At 37.6% G+C, this 25557-nt stretch overlaps 1 protein-coding gene across 1 annotated transcript; it reads right to left on the bottom strand.

Moving 5' to 3' along the window:
* Positions 1–7265: 7265 nt before the first annotated feature.
* LOC131251473 (probable serine/threonine-protein kinase PBL21) lies at positions 7266–16355 on the bottom strand. Its single transcript, XM_058252194.1, has 6 exons — positions 15678–16355; positions 15090–15341; positions 14596–14765; positions 14029–14108; positions 12626–12773; positions 7266–7784 (listed from the first exon to the last, which is right to left on the bottom strand). The coding sequence occupies exons 1-6, from the start codon at positions 16198–16200 to the stop codon at positions 7437–7439; spliced, it is 1521 nt and encodes a 506-aa protein (XP_058108177.1). The 5' UTR covers positions 16201–16355; the 3' UTR covers positions 7266–7436.
* Positions 16356–25557: the final 9202 nt, after the last annotated feature.

The following is a 25557-nucleotide window of genomic DNA, read 5'->3' as shown; positions in this document are numbered from 1 at the left end:
TACTTAGACCTCCATGGTCGGATGCCAGCAGTGGCAATAATGCTTATCTATATATAAATATAATAGTCTTCAAGTGCAGTTGATTCTATGAAATGATCTCATAAGTTATACAGATCCAGACTGAGTGGAGATACATCGTTTCAACACTTGGGGTCTTGGTATCGATCCCTAGTGGGGGTGGCTAACATGGAGTGTGTGTACTGACATGGGTGTGTACTTACAAGATAACTCCCCCCCCCCAAAAAAAAACCAGATCCAGATGGTTTGTTTGACCATTAAATATTTATTGTGGGCTACATAAGGATTTAGATGAAGTCTATCTTTGTATTTCCCCTCTATCCAGGTTTGATTGACCTTATCAAGGGTTTGGATGGAAAATAAACATTACTATAGGCCCAAGGAAAATGTTAATCAAAGTTCAATCACACGATTGTTTCCTGTAGTGTGGTCCATCCGAGATATGTATCTGCTTAAATAAACAGTTTTATTGCGCCTAAAATTCATGCAGGGGGGCAACCAACTATAGCATTTAACATAATATTTGAGCCCTAAGCAATTATAATCCTATTTTTTGAATATCAAAGTTAATGGAATTTGTATATGGATAGCCAACAAATATTTCAACAAACAATAGTTCAAAAGTGCTTCATATAGCCAATGATATCAATGATTAAGAAACTAAAGAATAGTAGAGAAACATGTGCATCCAATGATTAAGATACAGTAGAATAGTTGAGAAAATTCTACAAATGACAAGTCTGATACTTGGGATTTCTACCACAAAATGATATGTCAACTTCTACTCTGCTAGCCATTCAAGATTTATCTGGCTCACAAGTACGGCTGAGGTTCTATACATGAAGAACCTCGTGACAGCTTATATGGTCACAAGTTATCCAATCAATGTGATTTTAGCGTTTAAAGTGTCCACGCGATGTGGCCATCAGATCAACGGTCCTTAATGTAGACTAAAAGCTTGTTTGGCAGATGTCAAGGACTGGCAACCAGCATCATGTGGTCCAACCGAAGCCAAAAAAAGGCATGATCTGTTGATAGGGGTCTCTATTCCACACATTCCAGATGGTTTAGATCATATTGTTGTATTTGGGTATGGATCATTAGAAGAAAGTTTTCAACTCAGGGACTCAGCAGCGTAAGCATTCATCTGGAATGATTATGGGGAAGTGCTTTTCAAGTTGGGAAATTACCATAATGCAATTAGATCCAAAGAGCATTCAGTTTCAGTCCTAAACATGTATGAACCAACATATGCTTATCAAGTCAACATATCCTCTATTATCAATTTGTAGGAAAGACGGCAAAAGGACGTTACCGGACTATGTTGGTATTGCAACAAATTTCAATATTTACCTATCATTTGGTCAAAAAATAAGTGAATTAAATAAACATCAAATCATATATGGAGAACCAAATAAGCAAACAGTCACTTTCTTATTGTTTATCATGTGGGCCCTGCTATATCATGTGGGATCAACTATATGCTGGCCGCTTTCCACCATTAACGCTGAGAAAATAACCTACAAATCAATGAAACAGATATTCTTTCCTCTATCGTATCATCCATGTCTCATCTCTCTTGGAAATCAAACAATAACCGAAAAAACTCAACTTGTTCAAAATATGTAAGAACCCATTTCAAAATCTTCATTGACTGCCCCAAATAGCATCTAAAAACACCTTAAAGCAGCTTCTATTAAGTGAAATCTCCCCCACCATCTGCCAACACTAGTTCCTGCTGAAGAAACCCAACGCTGGTCGATTTTTTTTTTTTTTGTACAATATTAAGATGCACCTATTTTAAAATCTTCTAGACTGACACCCCAAAAGGAAAAAAACAAAAAACAATAATAACAATAAACCATTGCAGCTAAAAGCTACTTCCTTTGGGGAAATCTCCAAACATTCTTTCAGTAGTAGAGCTTATTGAAGAAACCCTACTCAACAAGAACATAAAGCCAGATTATTTGAAATGATTTTTCTCCAAATGAGATTGAAATGCCAGCAATCAGGACTCACAAATCAAAAATCAAGAAAAGAAAATAAAGAATAACGGGTGGAAATTCAAAAGAAGAGAATCTTTGGCTTTTTCTAGGAGCTATGAAACACAAGATGAAAATAAACAAAGCAGATAATGTTTGATCAGCTGAGTACTGATTATCTGGAAAAAACCCATTCATACTCTGGCAGCTATGTGCCATCCAAACACAGGCACATAGCCAAATAATACGTGAGATGAATGCACCAGAATCGAAATTGTTCAAACAATAGGTCCCATTCCAGAAAGGTAACAAAATAGAAATTTAACTGAAGGAGTATTGTAACTGGAAGGTAGAAAAATTGAATTTAAAATACACAAGTTGCAAAAATGCATTTATCAACGTCTGAATATGATTGTAAGGATATGATCCATCTGTGGGTGCCCCACTATTTTGATGGTATGATTTTTATTTTGTGTATACATGGTCTAAAGAAGCATCATGCATGTAATGGATGAGCATAAGGACTTCCAATGTAGGAGTACATAGACCCACATGTAGACATGTGAGCAGAGGTAGCATTATAAGAGTTCTATTGGCATTGCAAATTTCAGGAAAAAAAGTCACAGATTCTTCAGGCGTAGACTGAGATATTGTAAGGCTCCTAGATTGATTTAATGATCAAAACAGCAAATTATTCATTTATATTAGTTATTTATTTTATATGGAGTTGGTTTGGTGTCTCATGGGATCTTCACTGCAGGCTTACTTCCATATAAAGCAGGGCCCACATGATATATATGGGCACCATGACTGCTATAAACACCATATGTGAAACAGGCTTATCAAGTCATTCCCCTCTTCAATCCAAACCATCCCCCATCAATCTGTCTATGCATATTTCTAAAAGACTCCAACTACCTTGCAACACCCAAATATACCTTCTGGACTGAATAGTAGCAACTATGCAATCCATGTAGAAATAAAACATTTTCGTAAAAGACAGCAATAACATCTAAAAACATGAAAGTAAACGTAAGCAAACCAAACCATCCCCTTCTAATAGGTTGTCCCTACCATGAGCATGAACAACAAGAACCGAAACAACAATACAAGATAAACATGACAAATAGTGAAGACCCAGTTGAGGAAACAACTCAATCTCGCCACCAAGATGACAGAACCAACTTCATAGCATTAAATACAACACACAAAGCGTTCCAAAATCAAACGAACTAACTGAAAAGAATATTTAAACAACAACAATGGTAGCAGAAAATCAAATTCATGAGTTCCACTTTAGAAAAAAAAATCCAGAAAATGGAAACTATGTACTGCGACGGCGTCTCTGATGTCCAAACACAGCGTGATGGATGTCAAAATCCATTCTGAAACTTAACAGAGAATCCAATAATCCAGAAACCCCTAATTTTCGTATTCACAAATAAGCAGAAATCATATATCACAATACCCCCAAAATCCAATTATCATTTCCCAAAAACATTATGAAAATCAAAACCATCTACTGCAACGGCGTCGTTTCAAGGCCAAACGCATTAATCAGAGAGGCAAGAAAATCCAATTGTAAATAATCAGAGAGGCACCCTGAAAATCCATAAACCCTCAATTTCTATATATTTGAAAAGAAAAAAATCAGAAAAAAATGTAAAATCCCTAAAATCCAGAAACCACCACCTCTGTGACATCCCATTATCGTGTTTATTTCACATAGATTATTGAACTCAAACAATGGTAATGAAACTCACAGCATAACCGTATCCAACAATACATGCATGACGCAAGACGTAGGCCTTGCAACAGCGAGGTGGGATGACATGCATGTAGGGTTTCATGGCGTCGAAGAGCTTTCAATGCCGTAGAAAGGGAGAAATCGTACCTTTGCTACAAGCATTACAGGCATTGCTTGATGTAATGGCCAGGATGAATGGAGAAGAAAGGGCGCGAAAATTACCTCCACCACCACTCTCGGGACCTTACTGTCTTTAATCCCATCTCTCTCTGACCGTACGGACGACTACGGAAGGGATTGGGATTGGGCTCGAGTCGCAATCCGAAGAGAGAGAGAGAGAGAGAGAGAGAGAGAGAGAGAGAAACGAGATGACCAAGCGCTGTGCCGAATCCAGTTGGAGAAATCCAATCCGGCTGCCGAATCCAGCAGTAGAAATCCAATTCGGCTGCCGAATCCAGCTGGATTGCTGGTGAATCCCATCGGCCTTCAATCCCTTGCAACTCCAAACACATCAGCGACTGTACTCATCTTCATTTTCTGTGCACTCCAACCCACTGCAACGTACTCCATCCTAATACTCTCATCCAAACGGGCCCTAAGATTAGATGTAAGTATTGTAAAACCCTTTACAACAAGCATTTTGGTTGTTTTATAACTCATTATCAAAGGCATTTTAATAAATGTATGAAGAAATCAAGAACATCAACGGGTGGTCCAGCAGCTACTTTCATTTATCGCTTCTAAAAATAACGACTCTCAGGCTACACTCTCCACTTATAAGTATGATCTGAAAAAGTTGAAAGAGTGGTATGGAAGATTGATGATAGTTAATGAAAAGCCGTTTAACATGGTAGAAAGTAAAGTTTTTATGAAATTTTGTAAATTCCTTAATTCCAAATGTGAGAAAGTCTCTCACATTACTGTGAAAAGAGAGTGCATAAAGATATATGTGATTGAGAAAGCAAACTTGAAAGCTCTTTTAACATCCATATCAAGAATAGCTTGACTTCGGATATGTGGACGACATCGAATCAAAGAAATGGATATATGTCATTAACTGCACACTTCATTTATGCAAATTAGAAACTACCAAAAAGATTATAAACTTCTGTTCCGTTCCTCTTCCTCATATTAATGTTGTAATGTCAGACTACATTTACAATTGTCTTGTTGAGTGAGCCATCAAAAAAAAATCTCTTTAAGAACTTTAGATAATGGCTCTTTCAATGATACTTTGGTTTCTTTTTTATATAGTCAATTCAAGGCAGTTAGAAATTTATTCTTTGAGGGTAAAATATTTCAAGTTAAATGTTGTGCTCACATACTGAACTTGATTATACAAGAAGGGCTTAAAGCAATTGACTCCATAATCGCCAACACACGAGATAACCTTAAATATATAAGGGAGTTACCTTCAAAACTAAGTACGTGGAATAATACAATCCAACGTTTGGATTTAAAATTTAAAAAGCAGTTGAAGTTGGATGTTTGCATGCGCTGGAATTCAACTTATGAAATGTTGGATACAGCTTTAAAATTTAAAGTTGCATTTCCTGAACTTGAGGTGCGTGATAAAATGTATACATACGTGCCTAGTGACAAAAATTGGACGAAAAATGAACATGTTCATAAGTTTCTCAAAATTTTCTTACGACTGCATGAGGATTTCTGGGAATAAGTATCCTATAGCAAATCAATTTCTTTTAAAAATTATTTTCATTATGAACACGCTAAAAAAGTATTTTGATGAGGGTTTGAATTTTTTACAAGCGATAGCTCTAAGAATGTTGATAAAATTTGATAAGTATTAGGCTAATTACCATTTGTTAATGGCCATTGCAGTTATTATAGATCCACGGTACAAGATGATAATGGTTAGGTATGTTTTTAGATCACTTTATTCCAATTCTGAAAGAGTTTTAACAGAGACCGTTATTATTTATGTTGCAGTTGAAGAGCTGTTCACTTCATATGATAGTACTTTAGCCTCAACATCCAGTATAATAGTTACTCCTCAATCTACAGATAATACTTCTACTCGAGGAAAGTGACTTCGTGACTTTATATCTTTTTTAGACGAAAAAGAAACAGAGATGCATAAAACTAAATCATAAGTGGAGAAGTATCTAAAGGAGCCTGTCATAAGGTTACAAGAAGATGATTTTGATGTTTTTTGTGGTAGAAGTCGAGAGCTCGTGAATACCCTAGATTTTCGTTAATGGCATGAGACATTGTCAATTCCAATTTCGTCTATACCATCAGAATCAACTTTTAGCATAGAGAGCAGAGATGTTAGCAAGTATCGAATCTCACTCCTCTCGAAAACAGTTGAAGCACCGATATGTACATAACATTGGTTGCATCCAATTTGGAGAGGTATGAGGATGAAAATGGAAGTGAAGATGAGAATTCACATAACATTGCATGAAGGAATATAAACTTTTAAAATTTTGTTTAAGCTTTTATATTTTGTAATATATTTTCATTTTTGGATTTAATGTTGTGGACTAACTTGTGGTATCTAGATAAAATATGTGACACTTTTTTTTTGTCTTAGTATTGTGGCATGTGGGACATTTGGGACTTAATATTGTTGATTTTTAATTTGTATTTTGTAGCAAAAAATATCATAAAGTGACTTGGGAAGAGGCTCGACTTAACTCAAGGTAAGTTCGACTCGACTCGATCCACTAACTCCCCTCAAAAGCTTTGGCAAATAAGCCAAGCTCCAATGTTAAGCTCGAGGAGAGCACGGACGAGTCAAGCCGAGCTTGGCCTACCTCGACTCGATTCGGCTCGATGTACAGCCCTACATAAATTCACGGTAGTGCTAGACACGCCGACAAATCTCTGTAGTTATGAGATGCAATGCGAGCCAGACTTTTATGAATTGAATTCCACGATGTGATGGTCACTATTTATGATGAGCCACACATACTATGCTAAGTATGCATTCATGTAAAACGCATAATGGTACCACTTGTAGTGGTAGAATTTGAGATGTATCGAAACATTTATATTGTCTCACTATGATAAATTACTTGAATTGTTGTTAATCTTGAAGAATAACCATTACTATGAGTAGGGCGTTGACCATCTCTAACCATATAGATGATGCAGATGATGCACAGGTTGAAAATATGTGTAATCATCTACTTACAAAAGACTATTATGAGTGATGTGGGATTACGTCGCTAATACTCCTATTTTAGTTTAATTTTATATACATTTTATACTGCAAATTTAGATTATTATAATAAGCTTCCACCTGTGTGAACATTAAATGATTAGTTGAACTTTTATGATTAAATGGAATAAAAATTATAGTATAGTTGATTTTATTATCATGATGAGGTACTTTCATGAATGCAAATACATGTAATGTATAACAAGGGGAATCATACCTTAAGTACATTATCTAACATTATAGAACTCGGATCCAATATGATGTACGTTACATGGTTGGGTGGGTAGATTAAGCCACCTTTCTTAGCATTTCTCAACCTAAATATAAAATGTCATCACACCCATTAGATAGCATTCTTATTACTTTGTTTTACTTCTTCGAACAAACCCTCCCAACCAAATCAGTCATTAGGCCTTTCTATGTACAATATTCTACCTCTCAAATTATGCCTCTCTCTATAAGCATTATAGAAAAATTGCTTGAAACCAATAAATCCAAACCATTAGATTCTTGGATATTTGTCATCAACAACGTTAATATCCATGACTCCCATCATGGCCAACTCTAAGTGACTGTTCATTTCACACTTTGTTTGTGCATCATGCAATCGAGGATAATGGCCGCCATATCCGTTGGTGACTAAATTGGGCTTGCGTGTGGTAGAATGCTCGTCGCCTCGCAGTATCGCAATGACTTGATCAATGGTTGGCCGATCGGATTCGTCTGTGTTCAAACAAGCAGCTGCAGCTCTAGCCATTTGAACCACTTGGGCTTTATTGTAGGACCCACGCTTAAGCTGAGGATCGAGCAAATCAGTCGCTGGTTCGTCACCCATCAAAAACGGTTTTGCCTACAAAAATGAATGATTTTTTTTTAGATATGATTATAAAAGAAATTGAATTTTCACTAGTAATTGATACTAATTGAGTTGGAATAACTGAGTCTTAAGCATCAGATCCAATCATATCTAATGGGAACTGAGTTTTAGGCCAGAGAGGTAATTTGTCTGAAATGGGCTAAGAAAGTAGACCGGCGTGGACCACTTCTAAACTATGTTGGGTTAGTATCTGACTAGTGGGTCCAGCCCAACACCTGCTTCTTTAGCTCAGGACCTGGTCTGGATGTGGACTCAGGTTCTTTGGATGGGGCCGGCCAGGTGTTTCAGCCCATCCAGGCCCACCACGGCCCAATTGTAACACTGTCTAGGTACTGATGTACACACATCGTAGTAGTGTCAATTCTGGCCAATGGTTAATCTGGACCGTTGTTAATCTCATTTAGCCATCTCAGATGTGGATAAACAGAAACTGTGAAGATCCTAGCCCTCAAAGCTTGGCCACTCTTCCTGTACTGTTCTTGTGTCTTCCTATTAACCGTCCATATATACAGGCCACTGATCGAAGGTCTAGGAACCTCTTCTTAGAGAGTTTTTTTTATTTTCTTTTCTTCTTCTTTTCAATTTATCCCGTCCAAAGTGGGGCCCTTAAATTAATCCAGACCGTGTAACCGATGTTTCCCATCATGTGAGAGTATGGATCAAAATTCAGCAGCATGCACCAAGGCTATGGATGGGGTAACATGAGCCCAGATCCAACGGATGTAATCCTACATTGATATATCCAAACGTATTGTAGTAAACCTGTACATTGGACCTTTAATTTCGATACTCTCTCTCAAAGCGTGAGTGGATGCGTATGAACCATCGTCATCTGCTAGAGTATTAAATAAGAAAATAGGTAAGCATTCCTATTCTTGTCTTGTCTGAGATGTGAAACCCTTATTTTATTTTATTATATTTTAATAAGAAATGTTCCACCGCTCTCAGTAAACTATAAGTGATAATCCTAGTTGCATCAGTTCACTTGGACAGTTCGTTTGAACAATCTGAACCGTCCATTGAGTCCATAACACGTCTCATAGCCTACCAATGAAACAATAATCTCACCAATCAAATGATCCAATCCAACCTCGATTTGATCTTATTTCCTATGGCCATCCATTTTCGAAGCTATGAGTGGGATGGTTACAATTGCCTAACAGAAGTGATTCATTAGAATCATAAGCAATCTATGATAGGCCATAACTGATAGATGGATCAATTTTTTGATTGGATCTTTTTTGGTTATCTTGAACATCCATAAGACCAATGATCAAACGCTTCCTACATCATAGCCTATATATATATATATATATATATATATATATATATATATATATATATATATATATATATATATATAGACACACACACATACATGCAAGGAATGCTTGGCGGCCACTGGTACATCTGGATTCTGGTGAAAACTTTTTGAGAACTCATTTATAGTAATACAAGTATAAAATTTAAACCATCCACCTATGTAGCACTCTATTAAATTTTTAGTGCCCAACTTTTAACTTAATCCAAAACTTTGGAGGGCCATAAAAAATTATTCACCAAAGTTTTGAATCAGGGTAAAAATTAGATGTTAAAGATTTCACGGGGTGCTAGACCAGGTGGACAGTTCAAATTTTGAATTCATATCACCATAAATAAGTTCTCAAAAAGTTTTCACAGAAGTCCATAAGAACTCGTGCGCACCACAGAGAGAGAGAGAGAGAGAGAGAGATTCTCCTAGTAATTTTTTTTTCATAAGAACCAAACCACATGATGTGTATATGCAATTTAGGCCGCACGGTCCTTTTTCATTTAGTTTGGATGAAGGTTTATTCAAAAATTCACATAGTTCTGTTATTAGAGTAGACTTGGATGAAAATCAAGAGTGAGAATTCCCTCCCATTTTACTATGGCCTACTTAATTTTTTTAATTAGACTGACTTCTGCGCCCCTAAGATAACTCATCTAGCAGAAGATTTGAATTTTAGGCACACATCATGTAAGATGAGTGTGACTTAGTAGCAGTTAGTTCAAAATTTTAATAAGTTTAATTTGAGTCAATATGGGTCACGTGTGCAATTTATAAGTGGCTGAGTATAATCATCATACGCAGCCAGAGTATCAAATAACAGAATATTTGAATGCTCAATAGATATTAGGGTACACTAATATTTGAATGCTATAAAGTCTAAACACGTGTAAATATGCAAGAGTTTAGTATTCCAATATTAAAAGAGAATTATTCATGGAATGACATCACAGGATTTTGGCCCTCTTACCTTGTGGCGCCCATCACATCCGACGGTTGACATGTAAGTTTTGTTGTTAGTCATGTATTGATAAGATTCCCGTCAACCAATCACTCGAACAGGGTTGGATTAGGGGTCAATGCTGGCTAGGACCGTGTTAGCATATGAGTGGTGTTTGGTGACTCTACTTGGAAATTGGCTGAGTCAACTCAATTCGACCAGAAATTGGGCACAATCACTGCAAAGCTAGCTGAGGAGCCCGACTCGGATCTGACTCGGCAAGAATCTTCAAGCCAGCTCATCGACTCAGTTGACTAGACATGACTTGGACCGATTCACTAAATAGGTGAATTCATCAAGCTCAACTGGGTCAACTCGGCATGACTCGAGCCAATTTACTTGTTCTATTCAAGGTTTGAGCTGTGTGGGGTCCACCCGTGATGTATCTGTGTAATCTGAACCATGAATTGTTTGATCCTCTTATTTTTCACCGTACATCCAAATTATAATACTGATCCAAAACTCAGATAGGACACGACCAGGAGCAATGTAAAATCACGCCTAATACCTATATATTCACATGGTTTGGCCTACCAGAGTTCTTCAAGGGCATACCTTTGGTCTGTGCCTTCATCCTGGTTGGGTTCTCCTGATGAATGGGTTTGATGGCCTATACACTATGAGGTGGACCCCACATTCTAAAAAACTCAGTCTCCCACATTGTTCTAAAAAAACTTGCTTGGTTGACTTGAAACTTGGCCATGTAAACTGGGCTGAGTCAACTCAACGGGTTTTCACCCATCTATTGCAAAACTAGCTCGTGAGCATGACTTCTCAACGGGTCAGATCATACCCTCTCACTTGCATGGGATACAAAATGTGCACCTTTGGAAGAGGGAAAATGTCACATAGGGCTCGTTTGGATACACCAAATAAGTTACTTTTTCTATATACTAACTGCAGTAGATAAGTAACTTATTTCTGATAATTATGTTTGGTTTATGATTATTTATAAGTAACTTTTTTACTTAAAGGTTTTTAATTACTTTAGTTAATTGTTTTTTAGCTTTTTATAATTTTCATAAGTAGCTTAAGAGAGGCACATAGAGCTGAAAGAGATGAAAAGATGATAATTTCGTTGTTTACCAAACATAGATATTTTCTTAATTAGTAAAAATTAAAATAAACTACTTATGGCATAAATAATTTAAGCAACTTACGGTCCAAGTACTTCCGTTTTTATTAAAGAATTTTTATTTATTTTTTGTATAATAAATTAATTTAAATTTATAACTAATTAAGAATTATAATTCTAAGAATTTTGCTAACATGAAGTTAGCATGGCCACCAAACGTTATAAGCAACATACAAGGTGGCTTATTGTCAAACTGAATGAAAATTGTTCATTCATTTATACAATTAGGAGCAAGCCATGGTATAAGAATTCTACCAATCGATTGATTGACATTTTAAATGCGGCTAATTTGTTTTAACCATATGTCATTTAAGAATTATAAATCACAAGGTTAAAATCATCGAATCAAAGTGTTACTTTAGATTCCTGAGAAATAGAAAGTGTAATATGTCAACTAGATATTTCAATATGATGATTGGACTTATTTTATTTCATCAGCCAATCTTAATTGTGCATTTCATGTTATTGATCAGGTGCTTAGAATCACTTGATTGGCATGATTTTGCATTATGGCTAGCTTTTAGTCAGGTAAATAAATGAACAGTTTGGATAACAATAGGTCACTTGTATATCAATTTTATTTTTTTTTAATTAAAGGACACTAGTGAAACCCATAATTAAATTATTGAATAGAGAATCTATTCAAGTAAAGAATCGTCCAAATCATCATGAAGCCAAGCAAACCAATCAAGTCGAGACAATTTTTCAGGTTTTCGAACAATGCCAAGTACAAAAACCACCATCAGGTGGGCCATGTTGGTTAGATGTGCTGTCCAAAACAAGCTTCCAAAAAAGCTGTGGGCCGGCCTTATGAGGGAGTGGATTAGGTATTTTTTGGATAACACCAAATTCAATAAGACTAAGACATGGCATTATTTTATTGGATTACATATGCTTGTTAGAGAGTGGACCACCAACGTTCAAAAGATTGTCAATGATTCTTTTTTGACAAACATCTGCATGCTAATGGAATAAAGCCAAGTTGTTAGACTATGATAGAATTTTTATTTTTTTTTAATTATTTTTTAAAAGAAATATATGCTTGTGAAGGTTCATACATTAGAAGAGTATGGATGTGCGTGCAGACCTTAACAGAAGCCGTTCAATTCGTGGGCCTCTGATCAGATTGACAAATAGAGCTTTGTTCACACAGTTTGGACTGCTCTATATTTTGAACCGTTGATTTGATGGCTGCCATGGAAAATTTAAAATCAACGGTCCTGCAGTACGATTTTTCTCATACGAACCATCTGCATTTGGCCCCACAATTTGAACGGTGTTGATAGAGATACATGTGTGCCACGTGTACAGTGGATATGTCCAGGCATTTGGATCATGAAAGTAGAGATAATTAAAGAAAGGACACGTACCCAAGAGACCAGATTCTCATCTCCGTGGGTCCTTTTTGTCTCGATTGGCTTCCTGCCGCTGATTAGCTCAAGGAGGACCACACCAAATGCGTACACATCCGTTCTATCGGATACTTTCCCATGTTGAAAGTACTCAGGTGCCAAGTACCTACATATGTACATTTAAATTCAGATAAATATTAGAAAATCTTTATTTTAAAAAAATGTACAAGGAACTCAGTAGTCATGAGGACTACGAGATTGATTAGTGCCCATGTTCCCATTTGTGGGAATTGTGGGACCCACCTCCCATACGCTATTGGAAGCCCATGGGACCACATAATCGGTGCTCTTGCGGTCTACAGAACACGACATAAACACGTCGTGAGTTTCGGGGAGCGGATCCGTTGTTACCTGGGTAACACGTGGCTGTTTCATAGACCGTGAGGCCCACCTTGATGTATTTGTTTTATATCCATGCCGTCCATAAGTTTTAAAAGATCATTTTAGGTAATGGACCGAAAATTGAAGTAAATACAAATATCAAGTAGAGTACATCAGGGGAAAAAGTTGTCATTTACCATTAAAAACTTCTTGTGGGCCACAAAAGCTTTAGATCAAGATGATATTTATGTTTTCCTTTCATCGAGGTATGTATGAAATTATCAACATATTGGATGAAAATTAAATATTACAGTGGGCCCTGAGAAGTTTTTAATGGTGGTTGTTCAATGACCACGGTTTCCTATGGTGTGGTCCACTTTAGATTTTGATCTGCTTAATTTTTATGATTTTGTCCTAAAATGAGCTGAAAAAATTGATGGACAGCATGGATATATACCAATGGCCCCAAAAATGAAGCAGATACAAATCTATAGGTGACTACACCGCATAGGTCCTTAGGAAGTTTTTAATGGTGGTAGTACAATTACCACTATTTCCTATGGTGTGGTCCACTTAAGATTTTGATCTGTTTCGACCATGCCCTAAAATAGTCTGAAAAAACAGATGGACAGCATGGATATATAACATATACATTAAGGTGGGCCCCATAGTCCGGGAAACACCCACTATGGTATTACGCAGGTAACACCTAATCCATTCTCGCGTTGAATGGGTCAGCACCACATTTATTGTGCAAGTGGTATTCATTTACATCAGGCTGCGTTTGTGGATGAAACCATTATCACACTGGTAAGATGATAACAGCCGTCTAATTTCTCCTGTTGATGGCCACCAACTGGACGGCAAGGATCATCGGATCAATGTAATTCTTTTGGGTATGCTCATTCACCACGGGACCTATACCATTTGGTTGGCCTGGATTAACCCGCACGTATGGTACGAAGTACCACTAGCTAACTCTCCCTAAAGTGTGGCAAACTCACACAGTTGTCTATACAAAAAAGTTCAGAGGAAATTACCCAAATGTCCCTTTGACAGTCTTGCAGAGGAAAGGGACCGAAGTTGAAGGAGTCCATGTTGCTAATCCAAAGTCACATAGCTGCAAACATCTTAATATGGTTAGATTAAATATCTGTAAATAGAAATGATCAATCCGGACCGTCCATTAACTTCAACAAAGGTTTCATGGCCTAAGATGCAAACATCACCCTGATCTAGTTATAAACGGACGGTTAAGATCATTTATTGAGATATAGTTCCACTCAATAATTTGAGCCGTATATTTGTTGCGGGTTTACCGTGGATCAATATATCTCCAAACAAATCATCGTTACTCGACCATCCTAACCATCCCATCCATGGCTTTGGAAAAGGGATGATTATAAAACAAAGAACAACTTATAGATGGATTGGATCATTTGATCAGCGAGATATTTTCACATCATATCCTCTGATTTCTCTAATGCACCTAACGGACGGTTCAGATCTTTTAATTGGATAGTGTGAAGCATGTCTACCGAATTACAGTGCACAACACTTTCTCAGCCGTTGGATCTTGAGGCACATTAAATGAAATCCGATCTAACCTTTGGTGTCATCTTGGAAGATAGGAGGATATTTGACGGTTTGATGTCTCTGTGAATCACGCATTTCTCCGTCCCATAATGTAGATAGCCCACTGCCTGAGCCACTCCAATCGCGATCTTATATCTGGTGGGCCATGAAAGCGTGGAGTTCTTTCCTCCTCTCTTCTTATCTTTTCATCAAACATTCCAAAAATCAGCCAATCCATTACTTACATAGACAATCACTAAGGAGATCAGTACAAAGACGATCAACGGTCATTTTGTCATGGCCCATTATGCAATTTCCATTACATTCATCAGGTGGGGCCCACATGAACATGGCCGGTCATAAAAATTAGGCTACTGTGTATATGATAAAAAAAAATAATGAAAATTTTAATCTAGAGCGTTTTAGTAGGTCCTACTTAACAATGTGAAACTTGTTAGTTAACTTTCAATTATCTCAAAATTCATTCAAAATGGACCCAAACTGATTCAAATAGAAAGATCCTCACCGTGCAAAAGGCGCTCTAAACTCCCACCGGAGATGTACTTATAAACTAAGAAAAGGCCCACTTGATCAATGCAAAATCCTATCAAAGGGACCACATTCCTATGATCGAGAGAGTTCGCGATCATCAATTCCCTACAAAATGCCTTCGGCGATTCCTTGTCTTCGTTGTCCAATCGCTTAATCGCAACCGTTCGGCCAAACCCTAATCTCCCTTTGAATACACAACTTAGGGCGCCTCTTCCCAATACCCTTCCTATCCATCACAAAATAAATAAATAAGGTCTACCCAATACATAAGTTTGCATGAAAAATCACACAATAAAGCCAATTCATCTATAATAAAGTAACGCATGAATTAAAAATAAATAACTGGTATCTAAAATTTAAAAAGACTTTTCAAAATATTTTTGAATGTTTTTTGATAAATGATTTCATGACTTTAAGAGATGAATGTTGGAAATTTGGATACACGTTCAAGATAGGATTAGGCCCGATCGAATTATAATTGACAATGTACATATGTGTAGGGTTTGATTTGATAATTGTTGGATAAAAATTGGACAACTGTAATTTAATGAGACAAACTAACCTTTAGAGAAGCTGTTAGTAGCAGACCTGATCTCATTATAATTGAACCTAACCAAAGTGGCTGTGACTGAGGAAATGGTTCGCTCTAAGGACTCCACCCTTTGCATTTTCAAGCCTATAGATCGTGATCGGGCCATTTCATCGGGCGGCCCCTCCTCTAAATTCATCAAGAGGACCGTCGCCCCCGAAGAAGAGTTCGAGCTCGACGAATCAAGTTCGAGTTGTGAGCTGAAGCTGAACCGAAACGATGAGTGGACCGATTGTGGATCGACGGTCTCGATGTCGCCTTTGAATTTTGTGTCCAAATTAGCGAGCAACCAATCATCTTCATCCCTTTGACATGAACCACTCCTTCGTCGGCCCGAGAAGATCATCAAAATCACACCCCATTTCATTTTTCCACATGTGGATCGAACAAGAACGCTCCGATTGCTGATTAAAGAAGAATTCGCATAGTTTTTTGCCTCATTTTTGAAGTTTTTGCATTTATCTTCATCAATTGTAGTGCTTTGAGAGCAGCCCATTTTAGGTGGACCACCAAACAAGAAAGCCAAAGACTAGAAAATCAAGATGAAGGAAGGAAGAAAGAAAGAATGTTGGAAAAGAGAAAGCTGCAAAAATCAAAGTGCTTTGCTTGGTAATAGAGAAGAGTTTGTTAAAAGGTAAGGAGGGAAGGTGGGCCATTTAAATACTTATGTTATTTCATTAATGTTGGGAAGATGGTTTTGGTCCCCATTTTAATGAGGGTGTAAGAATGGGAGATGTAAGTGGATGGTTCTAATTGATGGACCTCAAATGACAAAATATCACATGGAATGAATATTTATGTGGGGCCCACATCTTTCTACATTATTCACGGTTTTACAGTTATTATAAGTGGGGTCCATGGTTATGTAATCCAGAACATTGGTTTTTTGAGGCTTACCGTGGGTGTAGTATACCCCAAAAACTACCCAGATTGGAAGATCCAGGCTACATATTTTATGACCGTTGTTGTATTTATTTCCTTGACCGTCAATCTTCAGGCCATAATTAAATGGTTGAGATCTTTCTGTTGATTAGAATTTTTGAGCACAGTCCATCCATGTTGGGACCCAACAATCCAATGGTCTGGATTATTGAAGCACGGCTCCACTTGTCAGTTATGAGAGACCATGAGTACTGTCCCAAGATGGGCAGGTATCATGCACCATGTAATCCTTCCTCTCTTTGTAGATACAGAGATGATGGGACTGTCGGTCGGGTTTGGTTGGGAGGAATTAAAAGGTGCTGGTGCATTAAAATGATTATACGGTTCTGATGTGCCAGTTTGTTTATATAGGCCCAGGGCTTGGAGATCCTGATCGTTGATCTCATGGAAGCTGCTGTGGATAGATGATGCCTTATAGGTCTCCCAGATTAGGCAATTATAACCGTTGGGTTAGTTAACTACAAATAAATGTTAGCAAAGAGACATATCAACGGCCCATTAAAATAGTCATGTATCAGATGGATAAAATCATCTGATGATAAAAATATTTGAGGAATACTTCATCGATAGACAGGCCCATCATAAGAACGGTCTGGATTGCCAAATCAAGGTCCCAATATATAAATTATATGCATGAGGATACTATATATCAATGCCATGTAATTACACTTAAGCTTAGACTCGTGTGTTAGTTTTGCACCATGTAAAAAATGCTGGTGACTTGTCAACCTCACGTTTGACATTGAGTAATAGCTATCCAGACCATCCAAATTGTGGGTCCCATTTTGGATAGAGCATGTCTAAAATCACACTCATCAAGCAATCTTAGCCATCCAAATAATGGCTATCAAATGGACGGTTTAAAGTAAAATAATGAGTGGTGCAAATTCGAAGTGACAAAATCAGATAGCATCTTCTCAGTGTAACTTTATTATGCTCCATCTATAGTTGGATCACTGATCTGGACGGTCTGGATTACCTTATAAAATTTCGATAGAGAGAGAAGGGAATTTGGAAAAGCTGGGACAGGACCAGGTTCGGTGACCGTCCAGCACCTGCCAATGCCAACCACCGGATTTCTTGCGCTATCATCTCTCCTGAGTCATAATAATACTCGCGTTTATTCTACTCGCGTCTATGCGCACACGTGTGCGTAGATACAATACATGAGGAGGTAGGGAATTTTCGTGCCACTGCATCATGAATCATATACTTTTCACACATGTACGTGATCTAAACCGTACATCCCACCAGTCCCATCAACACAACCAAGACTCTTCCACATCAGAGTATCCTAACCACTTGATGATTGATCTTTTTCTCACCAAATGCCAACTGTTGGGGACGAGAGGATTAGCATAATCCAAACAGTGTGATTTTCGGATCATGGCCCACTCACCAATATACCTACTAAGTGAACAGCTCCGATCTGTTTCACATATGCCACACGTGCAGAAACGGCATGGTGGAGACGTGGTACACTAGAAGTAATGGAGGAGTACCAAATCTTTGTAGTCATGCGCACATGGATGGTTTTGGGAGGGTAACATGGACCATGTGGGGGCTCCCGCATCAAGTGGGACACATGCCACTTTATCGAATCTCCTCGCATTAAGAGACTATTTAGCACGTGACATGTCTCGTGATTCAAGGAACTGATATTTCCCGCCCCCAAAGTTGTTAGCTCCACCCCAAAAAATTTAATTTTGTAACTGCAAATCTACACAATAATAAGTATTGAGAAGGGAATGGGACAAGATTCGTACATGTGGGCCCATGGCGTGATCAAGACCATTGAACTGTCCTTGAAAATGACCAGATAGTCCCTTCAAGGAGGGAAATATCAATTATGGGGGTGGAAATAACATAATTAACATTCCCTGACTTTATATTACGAGTTTTGCTGAGGCCACACGCGCAGGTAATAAAGCTTGTGCAAACGCCACACATGCGCTTGCATGGCACAATAGGTCTAAGATCCGATCCATCCATCAGAATGGCAACACGATAATGATCGCCTAAGCCAAGAATCAGGTTGATTTACTGTTCAGGTGGGCCACATTTTGCAAAACAAATATACGGCTTTGAAACCACTGTTTCCAATATTGGGTGTCCACGTGCTGATAGTGTTGGCTCTCGATTTTTCATTTTTTTTCGTCACCAGCAATGTTTGGGGGCGTTTCAAAACCAACTTTGCGCTGGGTTCAAATCAAACAACTTTGACCTAAGGCATGAGGTAACAGATGCGTTGAGTTGAATGCGATTGTTTATGACCAAGCAAAGACCAGGCAATTAGTGGAGGATGGGATTCTTCTTTCAAAGATGGGCTGTAACTTAACTATAATCAAAACAATTGATCATAGAGTAACTGCAGGATGCCTTTCTAAAAGTAAAATTATTTGTATTAATTTTTTTTTTATATAAAAAAAAATCAATATGAGAGCGTAGACTAATATTACTATTAAATATTATCGATATTCTTCAAATAGAATTAGAGGTACGATAAGGAAAGATAAATTAATTAGTTTGTTTGATTAGTATAAAACTATTTTTTCTAGTGAACTTCTTGTTACTTATAAATTTTTTATATGCTTTTCAGACATTTTTTCTTTTATTTCAATAATTATGGTAGTTGAATCATTGTCATATTAGTCTTCCAGATACTTCTATTTCTTCGTGTTCTTTTAATCATTTTTTCCGCTTTCTAACTATCGGACTTCTCGGTCGAGTCTCTTCATCAAATGGTGTGTATTATCCAGCTCAACACCAACTACACTTCCGCAAAAAAACACTTCAAATCTATTTAAAGATCTTTTGCATGCTATTTCTTTTCCATGCAATGACATATGTCATTTTTCAATTGACTATTTAAAAAACAGTCAAAAATAGAGTATAACGGATTGGACCAAATTTTAGTTTCAAGAAAGCCCAAATAAAATTAGACCAACTTGATGAATAGATTAAATCTCGCGCATATGTGATACGCTACACGTGTGGCATGTACAAGTTGTCATACTTCTATGCACACTTAGTAAAGTTCATAAGGGTTGGAAAGAGGAGGAGAGTGAAAAATAAAATAAAAATAATATATATATATATATATATATATATATATATATATATATAAGAAGAAGAAGAAGAAGAAAGGAAGAAAAAAAGAAAGAAAAAAAAGGTGTGGGCCAGACACATGATGCATACAGCAAAAGAAGTCCCATGATATTTAGATTTGCCTCATTCTTGGGCTAACATCCTACTATAAGTCATTCAGAACAAGGGATGAATTGAGTGAATTTCACATATTCATTGGAATGGGCCCACGTGGCCTTTGTCGCTCGAGGAGTTGGATTGGTTGTTACTTGGGTAACAACTTAGTGGGTATTACCCTTACCAATGGGGCCCACTTTGATTAATGTGTTTCATATCTACACCGCCAATTCATTTTTGAAGAACATTTAAGGACATTATCCCAAAACTTAGGAAGAAACAAATCTTTGGTGGACCACACCATTGGAAAAGGTGGTGAATAAGCACTAAAAGCTTTTTGTAGACCACAAAAGCTTTGGATCAAGCTAATCTTTGCATTTTCCCTTCATCTAGTTTTGTTTAACCTTATCAACCATTTGGATGAAAAATAAACATTATGGATCTGCTTATGGTGGACCTTGAGATGTTTTTAACGGTGAGGGTTCAATCATCACTATTTCTTGTGGTGTGGTCCACTTGAGATTTAGATATGCTTAATGTTTGGGACCATGTCCTAAAATAGGCTAGAAAAAAACGAATGATACATCATATCACTAGGGTGAGTCATATGCTAACGGTAACACCCACTAAGTTAATTCGCATGGTGTCAGTGAGACACCCTACCAGTCCACTTTATGGGGGTAAGAAAAAGAGATTTTTCCCACTATAAATCTCACATTTCACCCACTGACTTTTCTGAATGCTCCCAAACTTTACTTTCCAGGACTAAACCATTGTTTTTTTCTAAACGAAAATACCCCTGCAATACAAACCCATTTTCTGTAATCTTCTCTCCTCTCCTATTATGCAAAAATCTATTTTTTTGAAATCTTCTCTCCTCTTCATACAGCAACACCCCTTTACCTAAAATCCATTTTCCAGAATCTTCTATCCTCTTCATATAGCAATACCCATCTAACTAAAATCCATTTTCTAAAATCTTCCCTCTTCTTCATATAAGAATACCCTTCCACCAAACCATTAGGGCCTGTTTGGGAGCATGGATTTGAAATCCCGTGGATTCAGAACCCCCTGTATTTAAAACCCCCTAGATTTGAAATCCTCATATTGTGTTTGGCACCCTAAATTGGGAATCAACTTTAATCCAAAAGTATATATGAATGATGTATTTACAGGGGTTTGAATTTAATTACTTAATCAACTTTAATATCTCTAATTAGTGACGAATGTAATGTGTGATACAATGGTTGTAATAAGCCCGTTGAAATATATGTGTTGCCCAAAAATGATGAAATTTCAACTCTTGGATGGGCCACAAGTACAAGATCATGTTTGAGAGACTAACCAACGATTTTTAGTCGTTGATTTACATGGACAATGTTTGGACAGTGTTGATCATCATATTAAAGTAATTATAGTGACGTAATTGACAATCTAATTATTTTTTGATATCATTAGCAGGTCATGTGCCCAATAGAATAATAGTATGGTGACATATATGTTACACACGCAACTATTGAAAGGATTTTATGTGTAATCCAAGCTCTCACCTTGGATTTCGAACCCCCTCTTTGAGGGGATTTGAAACCCCTTGGATTTGAAACCCCCAGTTACTTTATGCTACCAAACAACTAAGGGATTTGAAATCCCCCCAAATCCATAGTGTCAAACGACCCCTTACTTCTTTTTCTTCATTTTAGTTTGTCAATAAAGAACAAAAATGGTGCCTCCATCGAAGAAAGCATACACTTCAGGTATATTTGAACAAATTGCCCTAAACCCTAAACCAAAAAAAAAAATCTTGTGGGCCATAGAAGTTTTAGATCAAGCTTATATTTGTGTTTTCCGTTCATCCATATCTACATGATCCTATGAACTAGCTGAATGACAAATAAACATCACTGTGGGGCCTAACAAGGTTTCAACGGTGGAAATCATTATCCCCATTGTTTCCTGTGGTATGATCCACTTGATCTTTGGATATGCTTCGATTTTGGGCTTGGTCAATTTCATGTAAAGCTCGGTCAATTTCATGTTAGGTTCGGTCAATTAACCTTCCATGAAGTGAGGTTTGGGTCATGTTCTCAAGGGCTTCTATTGGTATAAATGAGCAGTTTATGGGAGGAAGATTAGATTGTATGTAGATGAGCTGAAATTGATTGGGGTGAGGTTTGGGTCGATGGATGTATGCAAACTAATAATCGCCCGTGTTACATCTGTTGCTTCATCTTAATAGCAAACATGAAATTGATTAGGGTGAGGTTTGAGTTGAGAAGAAGGCCCTATATCTCATCGGATCCCATCTTTCAAGGTTGGCGTCACTCTCTCCATTGTTTTTTGTGGTGGGGTCCACTCGAGCTTTGGATCTAACTTATTCCTTGGCTAATTCCCTAAAATGATCTCTTCAAATGGATGGACGGTGCAAATACAAAACATACATCATGATGGGACCCACGTAACTTGGTGATGTCACTTTAGTAGTGAGTCTCGATACTCAACCTGTTAGTAGCTAATCCGTGTCCAATTGGACGAGCAACAAGACGGGGTCAACCCCGTGTGGACCTGGTCAATCGGGTTGGACTGGCAGCAAGACAGGGTCGACCAGGTCCTACTGGGGTTCTTCCGGATGCAAATCATATAGTTATCCCAAATGAGTCGAGTTCCAGAGATGAGGACATCAATGGCGTCATTGCGTGATGGTCGACCCATGGAGACAAATGACTAGATCATGTTAAAAGAGACCATCAAGATAAGGTTGAACTTCTCAATTTTAATGGCTTATTGCATTTTGAAGACTTCCTTGATTGGTTAGCCGAGGTAGAATGGTATTTTGATTACATGGATGTGCCGAAAGAAAAAAAATAATGAAGTTAATTGCATTTAGTGGTCTATGTTTTGGTTATAACTTGAGCTCAACAGTATAGCTCAATGACATGAAGGTTTGTATACCAAAGCAATTTAATAATACTCGTAAACGCAAGAGATGACAAAGAGAAGGTAAACAGTCCCATGTTGGTCCATTTCTTAGACAGGTCTATTACCAGTAACATTTTTGGCATTTTTAGTCACTGATTTATTTTTATAATCATCATGTGTAATTTAGCCCAATGAAATTTTATTTCATTTAGAATTTCAAAAAAATTATTAAAATTCTACGAGTACCAGCTGCCTGAAACTAATAGTTTTCTATACGATTTCTAAAATGTCCTAAAATTAACATACTTTGAGTTTGATTTTTATTTTTAATTTATTTTTCTATAAAACTAGACTCATTAAGCTTCAATCTCACTTTTGAATCACCTCAATCGGATTGTGAAAAAATAGATACGATTTTTTAAAGTCAATGCACTGAATCTATCCATAACTAACTGTTGTTGACCAGCAGTCCGAGGTCGACCGAGTATCCCTTTTCAGCAACTTGGGGTCGACCGGGTTGAGTTGGAATCGACCGAGGCCCCTTTTCATTCTTTTCCAGCAACATGGGGTCGATCGTAGGTGGTTGCTGACACTTTCATGGAAAAGATTGACCAAAAAAGGACCGATGGAAGGCGGAAGTGACCAGAACCGTTAGAACCTTAAAACAGTCGTATGTTGCAAACTGAAATGAGTTTTTCGACATATCATATATGATTTTGGGTTAAGAGAAGCTGATTTAGCCAACCAAACCAGCAGATTTGTGAGATTCCATCAGATCGATGGTCGAAAGTCCATTTTATTTTCATTTTTACTATAAATATTAAGTTTTAGTTTGATCAGGCTGCCTGACATTCTTCTCAACTCAAACTTGAAAACTTTAAACACATGTAGCTAATCACTATAGAAAATGTTAATATTAGCTTTTGGATGCAAAATATTCAATGATTCCTTATTTTTTGTTCCCTTAACCCTGAACGCTTCGGGCCGATCTTTCTTTTACTTCCAGAACATAATACAAGAGAATGACTTGTATTTTATTTCTTAAGATCGGTCAACCTTATACGGAACTCAAGTGGGGCCCACCTGAGTTTTGGATGCAATTAAAACTTGGTCTGACTCCTCATTTAAGTAGGACACACACAATAGATGGGCTAGATTTATGAACCACATCACAGAGGGACCAATACATGATTATGAATGTTTTAATGGGGGTAACCCCTCTCACCGAGTGTGTTGTGCAGCGATGTGGAATCAACTTTGAGTATACTGTGGAAAGGCTCGAACTAGGGATCCTATAATTTCTAAATCCATACATCATCCCCTCTTTCGGGTCATCCGTGGATATAAAGAAACTAAAGGCAATGATTCACACGATGCATGGGCAGGAGGAGGGGGATCATGGGTTCAAAGTTTTCAAGATTGAGTTGAAAAAGGGGATCCAATGTATACCAAAGCAATTGAATAATACTCATAAATGCAAGAGATGCCAAAGAGAAGGTAAGTAGTTCCATGTTGCATTTAGGTTCAATGTCATGGAAAATTGACCGAGCCTCACATGAAATTGACCGAGAGAAAAGGAAGAGTTTTTTCCCATTGTAAATATCACATTTTACCCACCGGCTTTTCTGAGCCATCCATACCGAGCTTCACTCATACCAAGCAACTTGTTCATTTGTAATGAGGCACCAACTCTACCTTAGGGTTGCTGTTGACCATTCACTCATACCACCATTCACTCATACCGAGCAACTTGTTCATTTGCAATGAGGCACCAACTCTACCCTAGGGTTGCTCCTGACCATTCACTCATACCGAGGAACTTATTCATCTTATCTGCATACAATCTAATCTTTGAGTATACTGTGGAAAGGCTCGAACTAGGGATCCTATAATTCCTAAATCCGTACATCATCCCCTCTTTCTGGTCATCCGTGGATATAAAGAAACTAAAGGCAATGATTCACACGATGCATGGGCAGGAGGACGGGGATCAAGGGTTCAAAGTTTTCAAGTTTGAATTGAAAGAGGGGATCCAATGTATACCAAAGTAATTGAATAATACTCATAAATGCAAGAGATGCCAAAGAGAAGGTAAGTAGTCCCATGTTGCATTTAGGTTTGATGTCATGGAAAATTAACCGAGCCTCACATGAAATTGACTGAGAGAAAAGGAAGAGTTTTTTCCCGCTGTAAATATCACATTTTACCCACCGTCTTTTCTGAGCCATCCATACCGAGCTTCACTCATACCAAGCAACTTGTTCATTTGCAATGAGGCACCGACTCTACCCTAGGGTTGTTGCTGACCATTCACTCATACCGAGTAACTTGTTCATTTGTAATGAGGCACCGACTCTACCCTAGGGTTGCTCCTAACCAGTCACTCATACCGAGGAATTTATCTGCATACAATCTAATCTTTGTCCCATAAAACTACTCATCTATAATTTAATTAGCATGAGTTATTGCAAAAGTGCAAATATCCTTCTCAATCTCACAATTCACTATCTGGTATATATAGTACCACCGAAGGGAGGCAAACATCCTCCTCTCACCCTATTTGGTAGAGATGCTCTACCATGTAGGCCGAGAGTTCGGTCCTGTTTTCAGCCTTCAGGTACATATTGAATGTGAAGATATGGTGGAGAATCTTGTAATCCGCTGTCATTTTTTAAGTCAATAGGCTTCCATTCGGCCTTCAATCGACTAGCGTCCTGCACAAGTATCGGGTCCGTTGTTGTCGATTCTGAAATACCTTCATATTTTCTTCATTTATCTGCACCATACCTCG

The sequence above is a fragment of the Magnolia sinica genome, chromosome 7 (assembly GCF_029962835.1).
Source record: "Magnolia sinica isolate HGM2019 chromosome 7, MsV1, whole genome shotgun sequence".
NCBI lineage: Eukaryota > Viridiplantae > Streptophyta > Magnoliopsida > Magnoliales > Magnoliaceae > Magnolia > Magnolia sinica.
Note: the sequence above shows the minus strand (reverse complement) of the source record. Positions and strands in the feature narration are given on the sequence as shown.

Coding starts and splice junctions, on each gene's coding strand:
- LOC131251473 (XM_058252194.1), bottom strand. CDS start 16,200: ATGGGCTGCTCTCAAAGCACTACAATTGATGAAGATAAATGCAAAAAC. Junction 14,109..14,595: donor CTTCCAAGATGACACCAAAG/GTTAGATCGGAT, acceptor AGATGTTTGCAG/CTATGTGACTTTGGATTAGC. Junction 7,785..12,625: donor ATGAGAATCTGGTCTCTTGG/GTACGTGTCCTT, acceptor TCATTTTTGTAG/GCAAAACCGTTTTTGATGGG.